This window comes from Anabrus simplex, chromosome 1 (genome assembly GCF_040414725.1).
Source record: "Anabrus simplex isolate iqAnaSimp1 chromosome 1, ASM4041472v1, whole genome shotgun sequence".
NCBI classification, from domain to species: domain Eukaryota; kingdom Metazoa; phylum Arthropoda; class Insecta; order Orthoptera; family Tettigoniidae; genus Anabrus; species Anabrus simplex.
The window spans coordinates 1,296,032,476-1,296,053,809 of record NC_090265.1 but is presented as its reverse complement, the minus strand read 5'-3'; the positions used below and the strand labels follow the sequence as shown (position 1 = coordinate 1,296,053,809).

The window sequence follows — 21,334 nt, the reverse complement described above, 5'->3', positions numbered from 1 at the left end:
GGTTGCTTTTGTGGGTTGTTTGTTGGTGAAAGATGCAAATTTCGAGGCACCCCATCATATCAACAAATTTCGTATGATTCAGCTCTCTCTCTCTCTGCTAATGTTGGTGCCCGAAATTCATGCCTATAGAACACAGCCGTCTCGATCCTCTTAGAATCTTTGAAGTTATAAAATGGACCACGAAGAGGAATTTTTGAATATGTTTTTTACTCAAGTTTCGCAGCTGAGTTTCGACAAAGCTAAAGAAACTGTGGTATTTATGGGATATTTTTCTTAACCTTAACTTACTAATTATTTTGAATAGTTTACAGTTTACCGATGTTCATTACATATTGAGATGTACTGGAAGGAAGTTGCATAATTTCTTGCTGTCATATTCAGAATACGTATAATAATAGTTGTTTAAAGCATGATAAATGTGTGAGACTTTTTTTTTTACAAGTTGTTTTACATCGCGCCGACGCAGATAGTTCTTACGGCGACGATGGGATAGGAAAGGAAGCGACCGTGACGTTAATTACGGTGCAGCCTCAGCTTTTGCCTGGTGTGAAAATGGGAAACTACGGAAAAACATCTTCAGGGCTGCCGACAGTGGAGTTCGAATGCAAGTCCACAGCTGCACGCCCCCAACCGCTCGGCCAACACGCTCCTTCGTAGGGTACTTTTGCGGGTGTATTATTGAAGAGATCTTGAAATGTTTCGACCTAAAACATGTTGGATAATCTGCATTATAACATTGATTCTAATTGGTCTTAGCCTGGTGGATGCAGTGTACAACTGTCTTTGACCAGCGGTCCAATGTGACCTTACTTCCCACGTAGATAAAGTGTTGTGCTGTTTCTAGCCTTTTGCCACATAATGAACACTGGGCCCCCATGCCATTCCTGTTGACTACCAAAACTGAAGTTTAGTCTTTATTTGTTTTCATGTTGTAGGGAATGTTGAGGATGTCTTCCATGTGTATCAGAGTCACTTAAGTTTGTTCCTTGTCTTAAATTAACACTGCGCATATCATATCTACTTTTTCTTCTGGGATCTTGACTTGTCCTGTTTCCTCAGGCTTATTTTGGACTTCATCCAGCACCCTCTGAATGTACCCATTGAAAACAGGACAGGTGATAGAGAGGAGTCCTGTTGTTCTCCTTTCTTGATGCTAACTGCTTTATAGTATTGTCCACACCTCACCACCTCAAACTCTTTTCTGCTTTGTTTACAGTATTCCTTGCAGCATTTTCCTTTTTTTTTGTCATCAACCCATAGGTTGGTTGGTGCAGGTTCCATAGCTTCCTGGGTGCCCATACCTCTTTTGAACACCACCCTTGTGTCCTTATATTTCATGCCAATTTCCCTCAGTGTCATAAACAGCACTTGCCAGTCAGTCTTGTCAAATACTTTGTCTGGGTCAACAAAGGCAATATGTGTGTCCTGTCCTTTTCTTAGTAGTTTCTCTACCGAGTGACGGCTGCGCAGTTTGGGTCACATAGCTGTCAGCTTGCATTCGGGAGGTAGTGGGTTCGAACACCACTCTCAGCAGCCCTGAAAATGGTTTTCCATGATTTCCCATTTTCACACCAGGAAAATGCTGGGTCTGTACCTAAATTAAGGCACGGTCACTTCCTTCCCACTCCTAGCTCTTTCGTATCCCATTGTTGCTATAAGACTTATTTGTGTCAGTGCAACGTAAAGTAAATTGTAATTTTTTTTTTTCTTTTTTAAAACCAATCATAGTCCCAGTCACAGCTTTCTGGATGCCCATACCTCTTCTGAATCCAAACTGGTTGTCAGTGAACACTGCCTGTATCCTTCCACAATCTCCCTTAGAATGGTAGAGTTGATGGTGCTGTGGTGCTCACAGTTACAGATGTTTTCTTTGGAAGCGGCAGTATAGAACACTTTCGAAATCTATCACAAGCTCTCTGGTTTCATAAATATCCTGGACCATAATTATGATGAAGTTTGTTGAGCATCTGTTGTCCTGCAGCCTTAATTAGTTCAACTGGGATATCATCATCTCCAGCAGCTTTCCTGTATTAGACCTGCTTGACTCTTACATTGAATCCATCACATAGGATAGAGTCTCCCACGTCTTCCAGGTCATCTTCAATGTTTTCCATGACCAAATCTTCAATCCTTTTATCGTATAGCTTATAAAAATATTGTTTCCACCTCTCCGCTGTTTCTTTCTGATCACACAATAACACTCCATCTTCATTCTCAACTCCGTTGCTTTTTATTCAACGGTTACCAAAAAACCATTTAAGTACTTTGTAGGTATGTTCCAGTTTAATCTTCTCATCCACCTCCTTATACTGGTCTTACAGATGTTGTTTAACTTTTCTTCTTTCTCTATTTACCTTATTCAATACTGTCTGTACCATCTTCGTTCTTCCTCGGTGTTATTTGATTTCAGCTTGTATCTTAAGTTCTTTTTCTGCCATATATCTTCTGCAATAAACTCTTTCTTATTTCAAGATTTCCATGATCCCACCTTTCTTCAATATTCAAATTGCAGTTATTTGTCACTGCTATGTTTGTTCATCATATAACAACACAATTCACCAGGCGAGTTGGCCGTGGGGTTAGGGTCATGCAGCTGTGAGCTTGCATCCGGGAGATAGTGGGTTCAAACCCCACTGTCGGCAGCTCTGAAGATGTTTTTCTGTGTTTTCCCATTTTCACACTGGGCAAATGCTGCGGCTCTACATTAATTAAGACCACCGCCACTTCCTTCCCACTCCCAGGCCTTCCCTATCTCATCGTTGCCATAAGATCTATCTGTGTTGGTGCGACATAAAGCAAATAGTAAAAAAACAACACAAATTCATCACCTTTAAGTCTCAGTAGGTCCCATTTGTGCCTTGTGCTCTTTTTCAGCTTCTTATATATGAGGTAGTATTCATGTATAACCATTGTTGTCAATGTCAGCTCCTGGGTAGGTTCTGGAACTTTTTAGTTGGTTCTGAAACCTTTGCCTAGCTAGAATAAAGTGAATTTTGTATCTCCGTTTGTCTCCAGGTGATGATCAGGTGTAGAGCCATCTATTGCACACAACAATTTGTTATTGAATGCAGAATTCTACCAGCCGGTCACCTCTTTCTTTAATGCCATAAGGACTCACAATCCTACAGTCTTTTCTCTCTCCAAGTGAAGCATCCCATTCTCCTGTAACAATTAAATTCTCTTCTCCCTTAACCCTACCTCTGCTAGAATTTATCTGGTCATATACCTCTTCAACGTCTTCATTCTCATGGGAAGATCTCAGTTTTGTTAGGTTTAGTGTCCAGCTGGACAAGCAGGATCATTCCACTTGTTAGCAGATAACTATCTACTCTGCATCCAAGCTGTTTGTTAACTATTACTCCTACTTCTTTGCTTGGTCTTCCTTCAGTGCAACTGATATGTATTACCTGATAGTCTCCACTCCAAGAGTCTCCTCCATCATCGAACCACCTCATCTTGCTCACATCTCCAGGGTGATCAGATTTGCTTTACTCTGGCGTGCTGTGGGTTTGCTATGGATGAGTTCATGCTTGTTTGCCACATGTGGGTTGAGGTCAATAATGTCTTTTGGCTGTTTTCCGTTTCACTGCGATAGACTGCTGTGGAATTTCGGCCTTGGACTTCTCTCGTGGCTGACTTGGGAGTCTATAGTTCGAAGATGAAAGCAACGTGTCCAGTATGCTAGTCACTTTGCGCCTAGTTGCTCCCCTGTGCTGACGTGTTCGTGCTTTTCGATTTAGCCTTCAATCGCTTTTAAATTGTGAGAGGCCTGATGACGAAGGAAAGATATACTGCGGAGGAAGCTCTTGCCCTCATATCGGGTAGTGACTTGAAGAAGATGATGATGATAGAGATTTATCATCTGATTCTGGTGACGGAACGACTTCAATCACACCTTCTACTTCAGGCACATTTTCTATTTCAGTTACCGCGCCGTCGTCTCAAAGGTCGGCCCACTTCGACGATTCAGCTGAAGATGAAGATATTGGGGATGAATACCAGGTGCCCCAACCACCGAGCAGAAAACTAAATTGATAAAAGAAGAACCTGAATCCAAAGAAACATACCGGACTCAAAAGTTTAGTGGACAATGCTAGCATGTTAATTTTCGATCAGGTGTTGTTTAACATGAATACCGTAACTCTTACATGCGAGGAGACTGATAGATACTTTTCTCAGAGGGTGTCTGCAGGTGGAGTTCCGCATTTAAAATAAAATAAAATACATTTAACCTCTTCCTGTTCTCCCCTCATGTCACGCGCCGTATGCGGGCGGGAGAGCAGAGCGGGACAAGTATCCCGTACATCGGGCTCGGTGAGCCACTTGCTGCTCATGTCCAGAGGGTCACACCACTGTACTCACTTCGCCGGAGTGAAGGGGTTAACATCATTTTTCTATGGTTCCGAACATTCAGGAAGGGCAACCAAAGCAACACCCCACACAGCGGTCAGGTGGCTGAGCTTTGGTAAAAAAAATTTCAAGCTTTCTTTCTTTGAGATTAGTGTTTGAAACATTTCTAAATAAGAAAAGCATTCTGTAGACTTCCTGTCTGAGAAGGGATCGTTGTAGAAACATATGGAAAAGTTATACTTTTTAACGTATTATTACTTTATATAATGTTGAAAACTATGATTTACCTTGAAGGTCTGTTGCTAGCAAGTTAGCTGAACTTCCACTGCAAATTAAATCTTGCAAATGATCTAGTGATATACCTGCTTGCCTAAACCTACATCCTCTCTAGAGATGTATCGTTTGAGATTATATGTTTTATGGGAACCAAATACCATTTTATTAAATTCCAGGAACGTGAACGGGAATCATCTCGGGCATCTGGAGTATGGGGCATGTTATTGACATATTTGCCGCAGATTGCAATGGCAGAACGTTCTTATGTCGACCTGGGATTTCTTGTTACAAAAAATAAAGGATTCCTCCGAAAAGATGTAAGTACAGCATTTCTTTTATAGATTTCACTTTTCTAATATATCCTGATGTAAACAAAGAGTATATGACTGTACATTCATAGGCTGATGCTATCACCTTCTTGCTGTTGAGTTCTGGAAGTGAGAAGATAGGACACTTAAAACATTGTGGCTGAATACATAGAATATTTTAAACATCGTGAAAGAAAGCCTTTAATGAGTGGTAAGATAGTTAAAATAATATTAGGCTGATTTTTGTTACCCTTAGTTTGAGAGAATGGTTGAACAAATTGACTTGGTAAAGGACTATGATGAAAGCTCTTGGTCATTATATTTGTAGAGCTCTTTAAAGGAAAAAATGTGCTTCCGTATATTTTTAAATTAAAGAAAAATGTTGCATTCTCATTGGGTAAGACGTTCGCCATTGCAGCAAGTCCACCAGGACCATGAGAGTGCTTGAGGCATGTGGTGTGAGAGGGAAGGTGGAAGGGGGCAAGCATGAGTTCGCAGTCAGATGTCTTCCTGTCAGCCATACTTCGGCTTCTTCCAGTCAGAGTTACAGTGAGTTGCTTGGTCAAGAAGAAGCTATTCACTGCAATTATATTGTCTCTTTTTGTAGCTCTCCCTATATTTACTAGCTTGGTGTGATTTCAGAGAGATTTAAATGCTTCTTTTCTGTGTTGTCTCTCCCTATATTTGTTAGATGTGATTTCAGAGAAATTAATATTCGTTTTCTCCATATCATAATTTTAACACTGAGGCTGTGAATTTCCATCTCATTGGTGAAGTGAGTCGATCTTCTGTGTCATAATTTACTGTCATGAAAAAAAAAAAAAGGGGGTTGTACCTCTACTGAGACCAACCTGCTAATGTACCAATTTTCAAATTGGTTTGGCCTACATGGTACTCATAGCAAACCAAGATCAACTTTCAATTATTAATGAAATCATTGACGTGCTCCAACAAAACAACACAAACATCATGAAAGCATTTTTCGTCGATAGTCCCAGGGGCGCTGAAAAATCATTTAGGCTATGCACCAATGCTTAATGCAAAAGAGTTTCAATTTAGACCTTCATGTTACATCGGTAGATTGGACAGAAATAGCCGCTGTTTTGCTGACCAGCAGTCAAAGTATGCACAGTACATTCAAAATTCCTGTATATGTAAATGAGAATTCAGTGTTTGAATTCAAATTAAATTCCGAAGCAGCTGACTATATTTGATTAGCACAGCTCATAATATGGGATGAAGCCCCAGTGGCAAATAGTCATTCATTAATGTGTGAAAATCATCTTATAAAAGATATGGTTAACAACATTTCTTTTGGTGGGCAAATTATTGTTCTTTGGGGAGATTTCAGACAGGTTTTGTCTGCTGTGCCACACGCTTCTTGCCAAATAATTATTCATTATTGTATTAAATACTTTCCTCTTTGGTCGTTCTTCAAAGTACGCTGTTTACATAAAAACGTGGGCATAACCACAAGAAATGGAATTTGCTGATTGTTTGCAAGAAATTCGTAATGATGACTGCCCTCTGTTGGAACTAGTATGACTGGGCATTAATGCCATCTGGTGATCTACAATAAACCTAAGTTTGAATTCAGAGACAGTCTCTCAGAGAGACGATTTCACTTGATGAAACAGCTCACGGGAGACGGTCCGCAGTTGTAGGGTTAATTTCTATCAACCAGTTTTTATCCATGGTGATTTATATGTTCCAGTATGAAGAGTGTGATCTTTTGACACCCTTGAAGTTGCAGGAGTGGGAAAAAAGTAATTGTACAAAGGATGTCATATACAAGGAAATCCTTTACTAAATATTACCCCATTGACCATCGTGTTTTGACTGGTTTCAGCTCGTTAACATTTTATTTTCATAGTGTTATTCGGTTGCAGGGAGAGTGTAACTAAGTAAACATCAGTCTCATGAAGGGGTTGGGTATTCATCACGCTATGTTAGAGAACATCATAGTAAATATTACAAAAGACTCGATCATCATCATCTTCATTTCCCGTTTCCAGCTTCCTGTGTCGGGTTGTGAATCAAGGACCTCCATCGCTGCCTGTCTCTCCACCACTCTTCTCCTTTTTTAAGTACATCTTCTGGTTTCCCCTCTTCTCTATGCACTCCCACACTGAATCTGTTCACCTCTTTCGGGATCTTCCTTGTGGTCTCTTTCCTGTTAACTTCCCTGAAAAAGTATTTTTAGGCAGTCTCTCTTCTCCCATTCTCGGTCAGTATTCTAAATCACCATCTCTGTTATATGTACTGTACATTGGTTAGATTATGATTTGTGCTATTCGCAATATTGTTGTGGGTCATTTTATTCTGTAGAGTAGTATATACCTTTGGCCTTCATTTAGAATTCAGAATCATTGTAGTCACTCTCAATTTGTGAACTGATGTCATCTTAGAAAAAATAAATAAATAAGTAAGTAAATAAGGACTGTCTGTCACAAGAAGAGGTTAGCAAAAGCAAAAGAAAGCATTCACAGTGCCACGTGATTAAGGAAGCAGTGCCACTACTCCTCCTGTCAGAGCGAGGAGGGGAATGTCTACATTTTGTATTTTGTTTATATGAGAACCTGTTCTACAGGTGAAAAGACATTAATTGAATTTTATTGTTATTTCAAGGATTAAAATTATTTTTGCTGTGTAATTCTTTTGTTCATAAATAATCACTTATTGATGTATTTGTTGAACAATACATAACATGTCACTCTCACACATCACCATTTGCCACTGATCTGTACTTTGGGCTGTCGTCCAGGTGGCATATTCCCTTCTCTATAAATGGTTTGGAAGAAGCTGGAAATTTATCAAACATCTCCCTTGGTAAATTAATCAAATCCATAATTTATCTTCCTATTCATATGTTTGCCACATGTGGCAATCCTGTCAGAGGTAGCTGCATGCATGATATACTTTATAATTACACTAGCCTGCAAAAAAAAAAACCTTTTTTGTGCGGTAAAAACGAAAATAGGTGGGTTTTATGAATTTCTTAACACAGAATTCGAGAAAAAAATTAGTTTTGGCTTATCACGTCTGGTTTAGTGGCAATTTTACAAAATGTTATTTTGTTCTTACATAAAATTGTTGATACTTAGTATTTGTTTAAATTTGATGTATTAATGTAAATTTTAGCTTGCAAAACGTAATCATATTTTGCATGTATTAAAAACACATAAATGCTGCTTTGTAAGCAAGTAGATGGTTTGTATTATATTTTTAATGTATATTGAAATTCGTGAAATTGAAGCATAAAGCGCCTATTTAGTTTCGGCTGTACAGTTGCTTTTAAATTAATATAACCGTACCTTGAATAAAAATCACATGGTTAAACATACATACAATTTTATTTGCATTATGTGCAGGTTAGATTCATACCTCCGTCTTTTCCCGTTTTCCGTGGAATTTCCGAGTTTTTTATGTTCCTGAATGATCTCTAGAAGGGTCGTCTCGTGCAATCGATCAACAGTAATCAGTCATCATATTCACATCCCAACGTCCCTGATAGCGTCATTCTGCATCTTTGAGATCTGGTGAAACCTTTCACCTTGTTCTTCACTGACAGCTCCTAAATTTGGAGGAAAATAATCCAGATGCGAAGCTAAGAAATGAAGCTTAAGGCTCGGCTCATATTACAACTGAGTTCCTTAAATTTTACCAACATTTTCCTTACAATTTCTTTGTATTGAGGGTCATTAATGTTGCCAAGGAATTTAGTCATTACATCTTTGAATTCGTTCCATGCCTCTTTCTCAAGTTTGGTCATCTTGTCCGTGAAATTTTTTTCCTTCATCAGTTTACGAATCTGTGGTCCATCAAATACGCCTTCTTTGATTTTTGCATCTGATAATGAGGGAAATTTAGTGGATAAATATTGGAAGCATAGGCTACTTTTATCTAATGCCTTGATATACTGTTTCATCAATCCTAATTTGATGTGCAAGGGTGGAAGTAGAATTTTTTCACGGTCAATAAGACTTATATTCAAGACATTTTTGGATCCTGGTTGTAATTGTTTTCTTTCTGGCCAATTCACTGTATCCCAATGTTTATACCATGCCCTGCTATCCCAGTCGCATAGGAAACAGGGAAATTTTGTATAGCCTCTGTGTTCTCCCAGCAACAATCCAATGATCTTCAAATCACCGCAAATTTGCCACCCATGCTCGTCATATTTAATTTTTTCAAGCACCAACTTTAAGGTCTCGTTTGTTTCAGACATTATTGTGGAGTGTGCAAGTAGTACGGATGCCAGAACATTTGTATTATGAAGCAAAACAGCCTTTAAACTTCTTTTGGAAGAGTCAGTAAAAACACGCCAGTTACTAGGATCATACTCTTTCTCTCCCAATTGATGTAGAAGATTTGAAACATCCATATAAAATACAAGTTCATCTTCTTGAGTATAATACTTTTGGACTGTTATCTTTGCAAGGAAACTGCTTTATCAGACCATCATAAACATTGCATAAGGACTGGGGCTTTTAACACGTCTGTTTATTCAAGTGGTCTAAGATGGAAGACAAACGCTCAACTGTCTTATCTTCAATCCTACATACCTCGCGGTCTATTGCGTATCTGGGTGAGTTTGTTATGAATTTACCAGAAAACTCCCAACTACAAAATGAAAATTTAAACAGCAATAAACCTATAAAAAAAAAAACAATAACAAATCGAATCACATAATTGTATTCTAAAAAACAGTTGCACGAGAACATCTCTCAACATTACATCTTACGAATTCATGCAGATACTAAAACACTGAATTGCGTCAAAACTAGACATGATAGGAAAAAAATAGCATCATTTTCCGAATCAGGGCAGCGATTTCCACAAGAATTACATATTTTCTATTTTACCACAAAATCATGTTGGCTGGTGTTATATACAGGTGAAACCTCGTTAAGAAGTTTCTTCAGGGGACAAGGAAAAAGAACGTGTTAAGTGAGAAAACGTACTAATGAATATAAGAATAAAAACTATCCAACAGGGATATGGAAACACTAGATATGATTTTTTCCGACATGAGGGCATTTTACGTCGTATATCCACGGGTATAGTGAAAACTATAGGCCCTTCTATCATTTCTAAAGATGAGAGAAAAGTACGGTATTAAAAGTTGTGAAAATCACGAGAGACCAAATATGAAAACCATTTCTGCTGGGGATTATAAAATAACAAATACCGGTACACTGAAAGGTGTGAAAAACACCAGACAACAAATATGAAAACATGAGCACAGGGGCCAACAAAAATGTCGAAAATAAATGTTTTTTCGGAGCAGTGGGTTATTAAACATTATTTTCTGGTCAGACTCTTAGACAATGAATTGGAGTTTACACTCGACAATGTGCAACTGCGAGGAATCCCCAGGAATTACTTTGGCCGCCATTTTTAATTGAACAGTACTTCAACAAACTTGAGTGATCAAGTCGAAATTCAAAGGTGGAAGTTTCAATATTCACAACCTCTGTGCGCTTATGCCAGTCCACTTTCTGACAGATTTTAATTTTGTCTTCAATATTAAGGAATTTTCCAACATTTTCCGTATCCAGAACCAGGCTATCACAAGACAAATATGCACCACGCTAGTCAATTTCACACAATTATGTTCCTAATCCAGATATAGGCTATCATATCATGCAACAAATATTAGCTACACTTCATTGTACCACTCAACACAAAATATATTTCTACCTTCTGAATGGAATGCAAAATACAAGCACAAACAGGCTCACTCTGCTATTCAGTAATTTCGCTGCTAACCAGCAAGCAAAACTGAACATTCCAGAGGCTAACGGCTTGCTCCCCAAAAGTGCAACTTATCCATTGAAGTTCAGATAGGGCTTTTCCCATAATCATGCAACTGTGGCGACGGCTCTTACCCAAGTTGGAAATTGCATTTCTTTCAGAAGGGATGACAAATGGAGTAACATTTTCAGGTCTAGGAAAAATGTGATCGTACTAAGCGGTAATGGCAAAAATTCGTGATGCGGTGAGATATATTTTTATATAGCTTTAATGCGATGAGAATCGTGACTTCAAATTTCCGATGTGCTAAGGGGGAAAGCTTGTTAATGAGAAACACATTAACAAGGTTTCACTGCACTTGAATAAAAAAATTGGATACATATTGAGAAAAATACAAAGGGTACTTTTTAAGTAAGAACTGCTTCCCATTCCTAGGCCTTTCGGATCCCATCGTCACCATAAGACATATCTGTGTCGGTGCAACGTAAAGCAAAAAAAAAAATTGTGTCCCCAGAAAACTTATCAATTCAAGCCGCTTTTCTAGTTTTCAACTTTTGTATCTTACTGTAAATGTCATTGTTATCATAGGTAAATTTTAATACTTCTTTAGTATTAGACACCACCTCTACCTGGACATTATCCTTGTAACCAACAATCTTTACATACTGCTGACTGAATACTTCTGCCTTTTGAGGATCCTTGCATACATACTCCCCTTGTTCATTAATGATTCCTGGAATATCCGTTTTGGAACATGTTTCTGCCTTAAAGTACCTATACATACTCGTCCATTATCCACTAAAATTTGTATGACCACCCATTATGCTTGCCATCATGTTGTCCTTAGCTGACTTCTTTGCTAGATTCAATTCCCTAGTAAGTTCCTTCAATTTCTCCTTATTTCCACAGTCATTTCTAACTCTATTTTTTTCCAACCTGCACCACCTCCTTAGTATTTTTACTTCTCTTTTATAATATAGTGGATCTTTACCATTCCTTATCACCTTTAAAGGTACAAACCTATTTGCATATTTCTCAACAATTGCTTTAACCCCATCCCAGAGTCTGTGTACATTTTTATTTACCGTTTTTCACCGATCATAGTTACTTTTTTAAAACTCCCTCATGCCTGTTTCATCAGCCATATGGTACTCCCAAACAGTCCTAATTTTAATACCTTCCTTTCTATCATATTTATTTTTAAGTACGACAGAAACAGCTACCTGATCACTAATACCATCTATTACTTTGATTTCTCTATAGAGCTCATCTGGTTTTACCAGCACCACATCCAGAATATTCTTCCCTCTAGTTGTTTCCTTCACTTTCTGAATCAGCTGCCCTTCCCGAATTAACTTATTTGCCATTTGTTGGTCATGCTTCCTGTTGTTTGCATTACCTTCCCAATTGACATTTGGTAAATTTAAATCACCTGCTACTTCTGAATCAGTGTCAGTGCTACCCTTTCTCGGTCAGTACACTCCAAAGACATCAAGTTGCCTATTATCTTTAGAGATGAGCCTCACATCTAGAATTTCGTTTGTCATCTTTAACTTTTTTGTAGCTTACAAATTCTTATTTCACCAGAATGAATAGTCACCCTCCCACCATTCCTATCCTATGATACACACTCCAGTTTTGTGAGAATATTTCTGCAGCCATTATGTTATTTCTCAGCCATGATTCAACTCCTATTATAATATCTGGTAAGTATATATTGAACCCATGACCTTTGTGCCCTTAGAATACTATGTACTAAATTGTCAATTTGGTAAGAAGTTCGATTCGTGATAGCATGGAATTGACACGTGGCGAGGGGGTGATTACCTTCGGTCCCACGCTCTGGGGCACATGACGTCAGTCGCACGTGTCAACGGCGGAAGAATCTTAAGTCAATTTTGTGAACTATTTCAGGAGAGCGCGTGTATATGGCGTGCCCAAGCCAAGTCGAAAATATAGTGCCTGTCAATTGAGGTCATTTATCCAACTAATTGAACATGTATAAATTTTAAATGTCCATGAACACTACCACCGGAAATGTAGCGAGTATGTAGTCACCTTCAAAACTCTCGTAATTACAGTTTAGTTAAGTCAGAAAAGTTATAGAAATTTTCTTGGCGGCAAGGGGAGATGCCCGGAGAGAGGGGGTAGCTGCTATATGTAAGAATTGATGCCATGCCGAAGCCCCCTGCATTTTGTGTTACGAAGCTGACGACAGAGGGTTGAGCTGCTCTGTGAAATCGAATGACAAAAGTAGACTAAGTCCAACCAACAGATTTTAGCCATTGTGGCTGGGGTCTTGACTCCATGTGGAGATAGTTTTTCTTGAGTGGAAATAATTGTACCAGATAGGACGGTCAAAGTACCGAATAAATTCTTATGTGATAAATAAATTTGTGTGCAGAAATAATTACAGTCCATCGTGTGCGCTCAACAAGAACAAGTGAAGGGTATTTTCTTTTTTTATGCTTTATTTCAAGGAAACCGGAAGAATTAAAAAATGATTTTTAAAGCCAGAAATGTAAAAATGACTAAATAAAAATGCCAGGGTCGCTGGTGAGCCCAATGATGACCGATGGCGTAACATAAGGTATGTGACTTACCATCTTACCACCTATTATATCTTGTTTCATGATCTCTAAAAAAATGTGTATTTGAATGGGGTATATACGACGCAGTTGGTCACCCCGATGTGGTTTTTGTAAATCTTAGAATACGACGAAAAAAGGGTCATTTGTTTTATTTTCCACTTGGATAAAATTTTGAAGTCTTGCAAGTGCTGTATAATGTTGTAAAAGGTTATTAAATAGGGCTTCGAAGTGATATCACGTCCAATGTAGATCGTCATTTCCGTGTGTTTAGTGCCTATATTTTGTGACGTCATATTAAGATGTTCATTCGACGTAAAAATTTTCTGTCTGAAATTTTGACGTAAATAATATAAGAAATCCATAGTTACCCATTTTCAATCAAGTGGAAGCGCGCTGTCGGGTGAGAGTATAGTGTGATGAATTTGGTCACGGAATGAAAGGTTTTTCTAGGCCCATTTAAATTGTGTCTGACTGACAATAAAAAGGATTTAGTAGAATTTTTCAGTCATTTGCGTAAAAATCCAGTTATTAAAATACGATATCATTTTATGCGAAGTTATTCATTATTAAAGCACTGTGCGGTATTAGACGTCGTGGATTCTAGTAAGGATTTTATTCCAGTTCTTTTGTCAGTGATAGTTGTGAGTTGGGAAACAGAGGTTAGTTTTGTCGTGTGAGTCGAGATGAGATTTGTGAATCAGGTTGGAGACCTGTCAATGAAGTCAGGACTTATGGAAGCCCGAAGAAGATTTTATAATGTTGGGAATGGAAAGCAGTAGACAAGGATCCGCGCCGGTATTAATTTGCGACGTGTATAATTATTGTGGGCATTTTGAAGTATAATCTACTGTATGTGCATTTTGTTGGTCAGAAATATCGTATTTGTTTAATTATGTCGGCGGAGTTTAAAGGGGAGCATTCTGAGAAGCCAGTCAGGTAGAACGGACCAGATGTTACATATCACTGCCAAGCGGACTGGGACGAAATGCCGTCAGCTGATAGGGGTTCACCGCGGGGATAACGGGACATGCAAAGTGTGTTACGCGTGGAATTGAGATTGTATTTCTCGGCAGGGGATAACGTTAAATGTTGGATTTAGTTGAAATTTTCATCCGGGAATAACCTGAGTGTTATTAGATACTGTAAATTTGTTTAATTAGGGACGTAATGTGCATTTGATGCCATGGAGAGTATAATGAACAAGATTAGCCAAATTAAGGGTTGTCCAAAATATAGAGCGATGGTAGTGATGATTGTTTGTCTGTGAGGGGTGCGCAAACTTTATAAAAGGTTATGACGAGATATGACATCGTAATTATATGGCGAGTTGCTTTTGGTTTGTACGTAATTATTAGGGTTATCCAAGTGTTAATAATGGCTAGGATTAGATTAGACTTAAAGTGTGAGGTCATGAGACAAGATATAAACTGGACATGAATGATGTAATAGTTCTTTTCCAGCTATCAGAAACAACAGATAAACATCACAGGATAAAAATTTTACATCACAACTGCGTAGAAATTGTAAAGAAACCATTCGTCCGTGGAGATAGAATTTGTTGTTCTTTAAGATTTCATTAAATCATTTAAATTTATTTAATTATTAAATTCAGTGAAACTGTATTTTGAAATAACTTTAAATCAAGCGAATAACTTGGAGATGCATTCTGGAAATCTTAGTTTGTTTTCTGGGGAATGTGTAAATGTTAACGTAACGATTAAGGGGACATATCCGAAGGTAATGGATTTTACTGCCACAAAGTATTGTGAGCATTGCTATTGTTGTATTATTTAACTTTGATTGATTCAGCAGTGAATGTGCTGGGGATAGTAAAGTGGAAACTTTGGTCATCGACCGATGTAACTTAATTGTGTTTAGCCTTCATCTTAGAAACTTGGATGGTCAGGGGGTCATCAACCTCAGTGACTTAGATTAGGGCCATATGCCACTGTAACATCATTTTCCTTGCGGTCATCATCCACAATGACTTTAAAGTAACTTAGAAGTTTAGATGCCGGTCCATGACATAGTCGCAGGTCACATCGATTCAATTAAGGGTCCATGCCGTATAACCACTGTGTGGTACACACCGATTGGACTGCCTTAATTATACCCAGAGTCCAGAGTTCATGTTACGAGGGCTGGACCATAAAGAATCACTATGATGGTACATGTAGTGTCACATGGAAGCCGAATTTGCGGATTTCCAGACTTTCCTTTCTTTATTTAATAATTGAGACAATGGTTTCTACTAAGAATGCCCATCAGGCAGTTACATCAAAGGCTCACACCAGTGTTCTGACCCTCTATGTAAAGTAATTGTGGTGTCCAGTGGACATAATTGAGTTAAATGATACCGTGGATATAGCAGAAATGCTACATGAAGAAACTGAATAAATAGGAACATTTTAAACCAACCTTTCATTTGAGTAGATAGATTAGAATTACTGAACCCTACCTTTACCTCAGCAAGTGACGAAGAACCCGATACGACCCAAGAGACAGATCTCATGAACTTTGCTGATAGGTAAGAAAGGTAGGTATCCTCCAGTATGGACCCAAAGGGTTCAATATATATATATATAAAATTACTTAATTCTATTCTTTTATTTACAATACTTCTACAGTTGAGTACTAACATTTTTATGTCACCTCTACTTGACTTCTAGTTCCCTGTACCCTTAACTCCGCTATCTAGGCCACCCCGTTTCCCTGAATGTACCTCCCTATAACCTTTGTAAACAAATTTCCTGATTTATATATACCACTGCGGTTTAAGTGAAGGCCATCTGGAGCGCAGATCCCTACCTCCTACCCACCCATTAGGATCTAGAAATCTCACTCCCAGTTTCCTACATGCCCACACTATAGTCTCATTTAAATCCCCAATCACCTTCCAGTCAGTATCCCTCCTACAGAGTATTCCACTGGTAACAATCTCCACTTCCTTAAACTTCACCCGTGCTGCATTTACCAGATCCCACACATCCCCAACTATGTTGGTACTTATACCTACTTGTCTTACATTTTTAGTACCAACGTGAAATACTACCACCTTCTCCTTTCCCTCCTACTTTTCTTCTACTTTCCTCAACATCTGCCTCAACCTGATACCTGGATAACACTCTACTCTGGTTTCCTTTCCTCCACACACTTTCCCCACATGTCTAACAATGGAATCACCCATGACCAGAGCCTCAACCCTACCCACCTCATTTGATCCCCTCCCCTCCTTGTCAGCCCTATCTTTCATGACAGTTGCAGAAGCTACTTCTTCCTCCCTTTTCTCCCTCCCATGACCCTGTTTCACCTGTCTTTTCCTATCCACTACTCCACATTTCCACATTTCCCTTTCCTACCTTTTCCCTTCCTCCTACTTCCACACTTCTTAGCAACAGTTCCGTGTTCCTCATCTTCCCTTGGTTGTTCTACCTGCAGTGACTCGTACTGATTTCTCACAGATACCTGTCCTGAGCCCTTAGCCTGCAATCTCCTTCCCCTTAAAACATTGGACCACCTGTGTTCTACAATTCCCCCCTCTCTTTCCCATCCCCCTTTTATACCTACTGTATCCTGTACACATCATTGGGAACCGAACCCACAACCTACAGATTTTGGGTCCGATGCTCTTCTGTTTGAGCTTTGGTGGCATAGGTCATTCTTGTTCTCTTGACAGGGATCTACAGTGATGAAAGTTAAATATTCAACTTTTTTTTATGCAAGTTAGTGAGGCTGTCTTTCTCTAGAGAATGATGATTTTGTTTCAGTTATTAAAATTTTGCTACTCCTTTCACTATGTCAGCTATCACCAAGGTTAGTCAACAGTCATTACATTTCAATTTTGTCTGTAACATGACTTGTAGAGATATTTTTCTTAGCAGTATATCTAAATGTCTTAAAAATCTTTGTGGGCCGATGACCTTCAATGTTAGGCCCCTTAAAACAACAAGCAAGAACAGCAAAAATCTTTGTCGGTTTCATTTCTGTAAGAAAGATTTCTTGGAGAGATTTGTTTAGTCAAATTTTCTTCACTATATATTGTGATTTCTATTGTTGCAGAACTCCTTACGATCAGTTTATGACAGCTTGCGGGGAGATTTCCACCGTTTAGAAGAAGTAGCTCGTTTGAGTGGATCCGATAGGACAATAATGACAGTGGCGAATCAGTTATGTCAATTTATAACAGCTCGAATTGAGTTGATTGATTTGTATCCTTAATGAATCCAGTATTTTATTCATTTTGAGTGCATTATGGCACTTTTACTGTGGACTTCTTTTATTATGTGTTTGTATGCAATTTAATTGTATATATAAACGTTCCTGTGCACAGTGCATTTAATTATCTGATAATCATCATAATGAAAGATTATGTATGTTACATTTAAGAATATGTATTACCTTTTCCTTTCTTTCTTTCTTTCTTTCTTTCTTTCTTTCTTTCTTTCTTTCTTTCTTTCTTTCTTCTTTTTTGTTCTATGTAGTATTTTAGCAGTGTATCTAAAGTCTTTAGTTGTTGTAATTTTTTTTTCTATTTGCTTTACGTCACACCAACACTCATAGATAGGTCTTATGGCGACGATGGGATAGGGAGGGCCTAGGAACGGGAAAGAAGCGGCCGTGGCCTTAATTAATGTACAGCTCCAGTATTTGCCTGGTCTGAAAGTAGGAAACCACGGAAAACCATCTTCAGGTTTGCCAACAGTGGGATTTCAACCCACCATCTCCCGGATGCAAGCTCACAGCCGCGCGCCTCTAACTGCACGGCCAACTCGCCCGGTGTTTTAATTATTAAAGTGGCACACAACTGTATCATTTTTCTGCGAGTCTCCCTTGCATTCAGTGTAAGTCCTCCAGCTCTTACAAAATGCATGGTGATTATAGGTTTAAGGGAGCTACTACTGTGGTTATTGATCCCTAGGTTTCAATGATTTTGTCCGTTATTAGTGTCACTTCCTGGTAATAACCCTGCTGTCAATAATCCAACATGATTTTCATGAATATCAGAAGATATTGCTACCTTTCTTAATATAGTATATCACTAGGTTTAAAACTCTCAGGTATTTTGTTTTAGTTAATTTGTTATAACTAGACAGCAGATATTAGGCATAGAGCCTATTTTTTCCCTTAGCATATATTAGGTTAATCTTTTGTATTTACATCTTTTGTACACATTTAGAGCTTTCATTAGAGCCTAAAAATGAAAGAATGGACTGTGGTGATTATTGGGGCCCGGATGTTTATGCAGTAATAGGTTAGAATGCAAACTTACTGAAGCGAGTAATAAGTAGAGTCTACCCGCACGACGGTAATGCTATGAGGTTTGCATAAACATTAGGGGTTCGGCCCATTAAAACCATTAGAATTTATGTTACTCCCACTACATTACGTTAGAGTGGGCTAGTTGACATTTCCTACCAACAAAATTATTTAGTAACATAATTGCTTAGTAGTATATGTCGACTAGCCTGCTCTAACGTAATGTAGTGGGAGTAACATAAATTCTAGGGGATCTAATGGGCTGAACCCCTAATGTTTATGCAAACCTCATAGCATTACCATCGTGCGGGTAGACCCTACTTATTACTCGCTTCAGTAAGTTTGCATTCTAACCTATTACTGCATAAACATCCGGGCCCTAGTAATTATAAATATGTATTACCCAACTTCAGAAGTTTGTTTTGTGACCAATGTCATATTGATGTATTTGCTGTCCCCAGTTAGATTCTGCTTTTTTGGTCTGACACCCTTTCGCCCTGGCACTGCTGTACTACCCAAACCCAAACCCCATGGCACTACAGCCCGTGAAGGGCCGTGGCCTACCAAGCGACCGTTGTTCTTGGCTTTCTAGATCAGGGCCGCTATCTCACCGTCAGATAGCTCCTCAATTCTAATCACGTAGGCTGAGTGGACCTCGAACCAGCCCTCAGGTCCAGGTAAAAATCCCTGACCTGGCCGGCAATCGAACCCGGGGCCTCCGGGTAAGAGGCAGGCATGCTACCCCTACATTGCTGTACTATTAGGTCTAAACTTTTAAACAAGAGACTTTGCCATTCCTGAAATAAAAATGCAGGCCTTTCCCCAATAGCAGTAGCATAGCCAGGATTGGCTGATGTTTTTATTTTTATATAGTTACAAATTGATGGTAGAACACAATGAAAATGCATACATGACTTGTCATTACAAGGGCACTGATATAAGTGAATTATATATCTATTGCTTCTACAGTTATGTATTTGAATGTTTATTTAGTTTATTGACAGTTTCTGTTTATTTTCTTTCTGTACAAATTCCATGGAAGAGGGGGTTCTAACCCTCCAGTAACCCCCTCCTTGTTAGGCCCCTGCTGTTATGCCAGTACGGTTAACAACCTGTCTCTCCTATCCCATTGTTAGTGGCATTCGTTCTCATGTCCCCATCTTGCAAGATTCCAGCTTTCACCAAAATTACAATTTCAGCCTCCTACTTGAGTTTAGTTTTCCTTTTTGATATTCAAGTAAGTGAAACAAACTATATTGCAAATACAAAAAAATTGGCATTCAAAACTTCTTTAATTTGACAGTAACTTCAAGAATTCCCACATTCCACATCAAATGGCAGTATTATTTTCCTGTCAGGCTTGCAGTAAGTTGGTTAGTGATGATGATGATGATGATGATGATGATGATGATGATGATTATTATTATTATTATTATTATTATTATTATTATTATTATTGTCCATTTCACCCTCTTTGAGTACGATAGATCTATCAGTGGTTAGTGAGTCATGTTTTCCTGTCCCTCCAATACTTTTTCATCCTTTCAGATCTTGCCTTCCTCTCTTCTTCAGAAATTCTGTATAGTCGTTTGGGCTTCACCTTGTCCTGAAACCTCTTTATTTTATCTTTGGTTATTTTCCTCGCTGATTCACCTACAAGCATCTCTTCTGTAATTTGGAACTCTCGTAGGTCCTTCTCAGTTTCCTTAAACCAGTTCGGCTTAGTTTCCTTATTACGGAAATAGTCAAAGATTCTTTTAGTTATCCTTTTCGGGTCCATTCCTAAGATGTGGCCATAGAAGTCAATTCTCCTTTTCCGTATTGTGTCCGAAATCCTTTCTGTTTTCCTATACAGCGTTTCATTGCTGAAGTGTGAAAGTTCGTTATTATGGAATTTGGGGCCTACAATTTTTCGTAGTATTTTCCTTTCCTTTATCTCCAACTTTTCCATTGGACCATTTGTAGTTATAGCCAGTGTTTCTGCAGCACAAAGGGCTTCAGGCTTGATTACTGTATTACAATGTCTGATCTTGGAATTCCAAGAGAGAGATTTTTTGTTAGAGCCGTCTTTCGTAAACTGGAAGGCTGTTTCTATTTTGGTTCGTCGAGATTCCATTGCTTTCTTCTTAAGACCATTCCAACTGATCCATTCACCAAGGTATTTGAAATGCGTGACGATCTCTATTTTTTGTTCTCCCACTTTCAAATATTTTGGAGGATTCTTAATGTTGGTTATTATTTTGGTCTTTCCAAAGGTGATTTTGAGACCTATCTTCTCTGATTGCTTCAGCAGTTCGAAGGACTACTCCTTGGCTTCCTCCCACATCTCAGCTAGTAAGGCCACGTCATCTGCAAAAGCTAAACATTTGATCTTGATACCCTTGTTTTCCGATCCCAATCAAATTCCACCACTGGTTGTCTTATTCCATTCTCTGACTACCTTCTCCAAGGCACAATTGAACAGTATGGGGGACAGTCCGTCACCCTGTCGGACACCAGTTTTGATCTCAAAAGGAGCCAACAATTCTCACATGAATTTGACTTTGGAAAATGTACTAGTGAGAGTTTCCTTAATGAGGTTTGTTGTTTTGTTGTCTAGACCAAATTCTTTGAGTACAGAAAGGAGACTTTCCCAGTCTAGTGAGTCATACGCCTTTTGGAAGTCAATAAAGGTGATGACGTATGTTTTTGCCCTAGATTTCTGGTATGCTATGAGATTTTTAAGGTTCAAGATTTGCTCCAGACAGGATCTCCCCTTTCTGAATCCCACTTGATATTCTCCCAGTGGATGATCTA

At 38.6% G+C, this 21,334-nt stretch overlaps 1 protein-coding gene across 3 annotated transcripts in view; it reads left to right on the top strand.

Annotated features, from left to right (window-relative positions):
- The first annotated feature begins 87 nt into the window (after positions 1-87).
- LOC136858278 (KICSTOR subunit 2) overlaps positions 88-21,334 on the top strand; it is a 78,898-nt gene continuing 57,651 nt past the window's right edge. For 2 of the 3 annotated variants that reach the window (XR_010858624.2, XM_067137694.2), the window contains exons 1-3: positions 88-253; positions 4,803-4,943; positions 17,342-17,490. Coding sequence is in view for 2 of the 3 variants with exons in the window: in XM_067137694.2 (XP_066993795.1) it covers positions 173-253; positions 4,803-4,943; positions 17,342-17,490 (371 nt within the window). In the remaining variant the exon portion in view is untranslated. Of the gene's footprint in view, positions 254-3,651; positions 4,117-4,802; positions 4,944-17,341; positions 17,491-21,334 lie in introns of those variants that run through there. The other variant, XM_067137698.2, reaches the window with a different exon arrangement.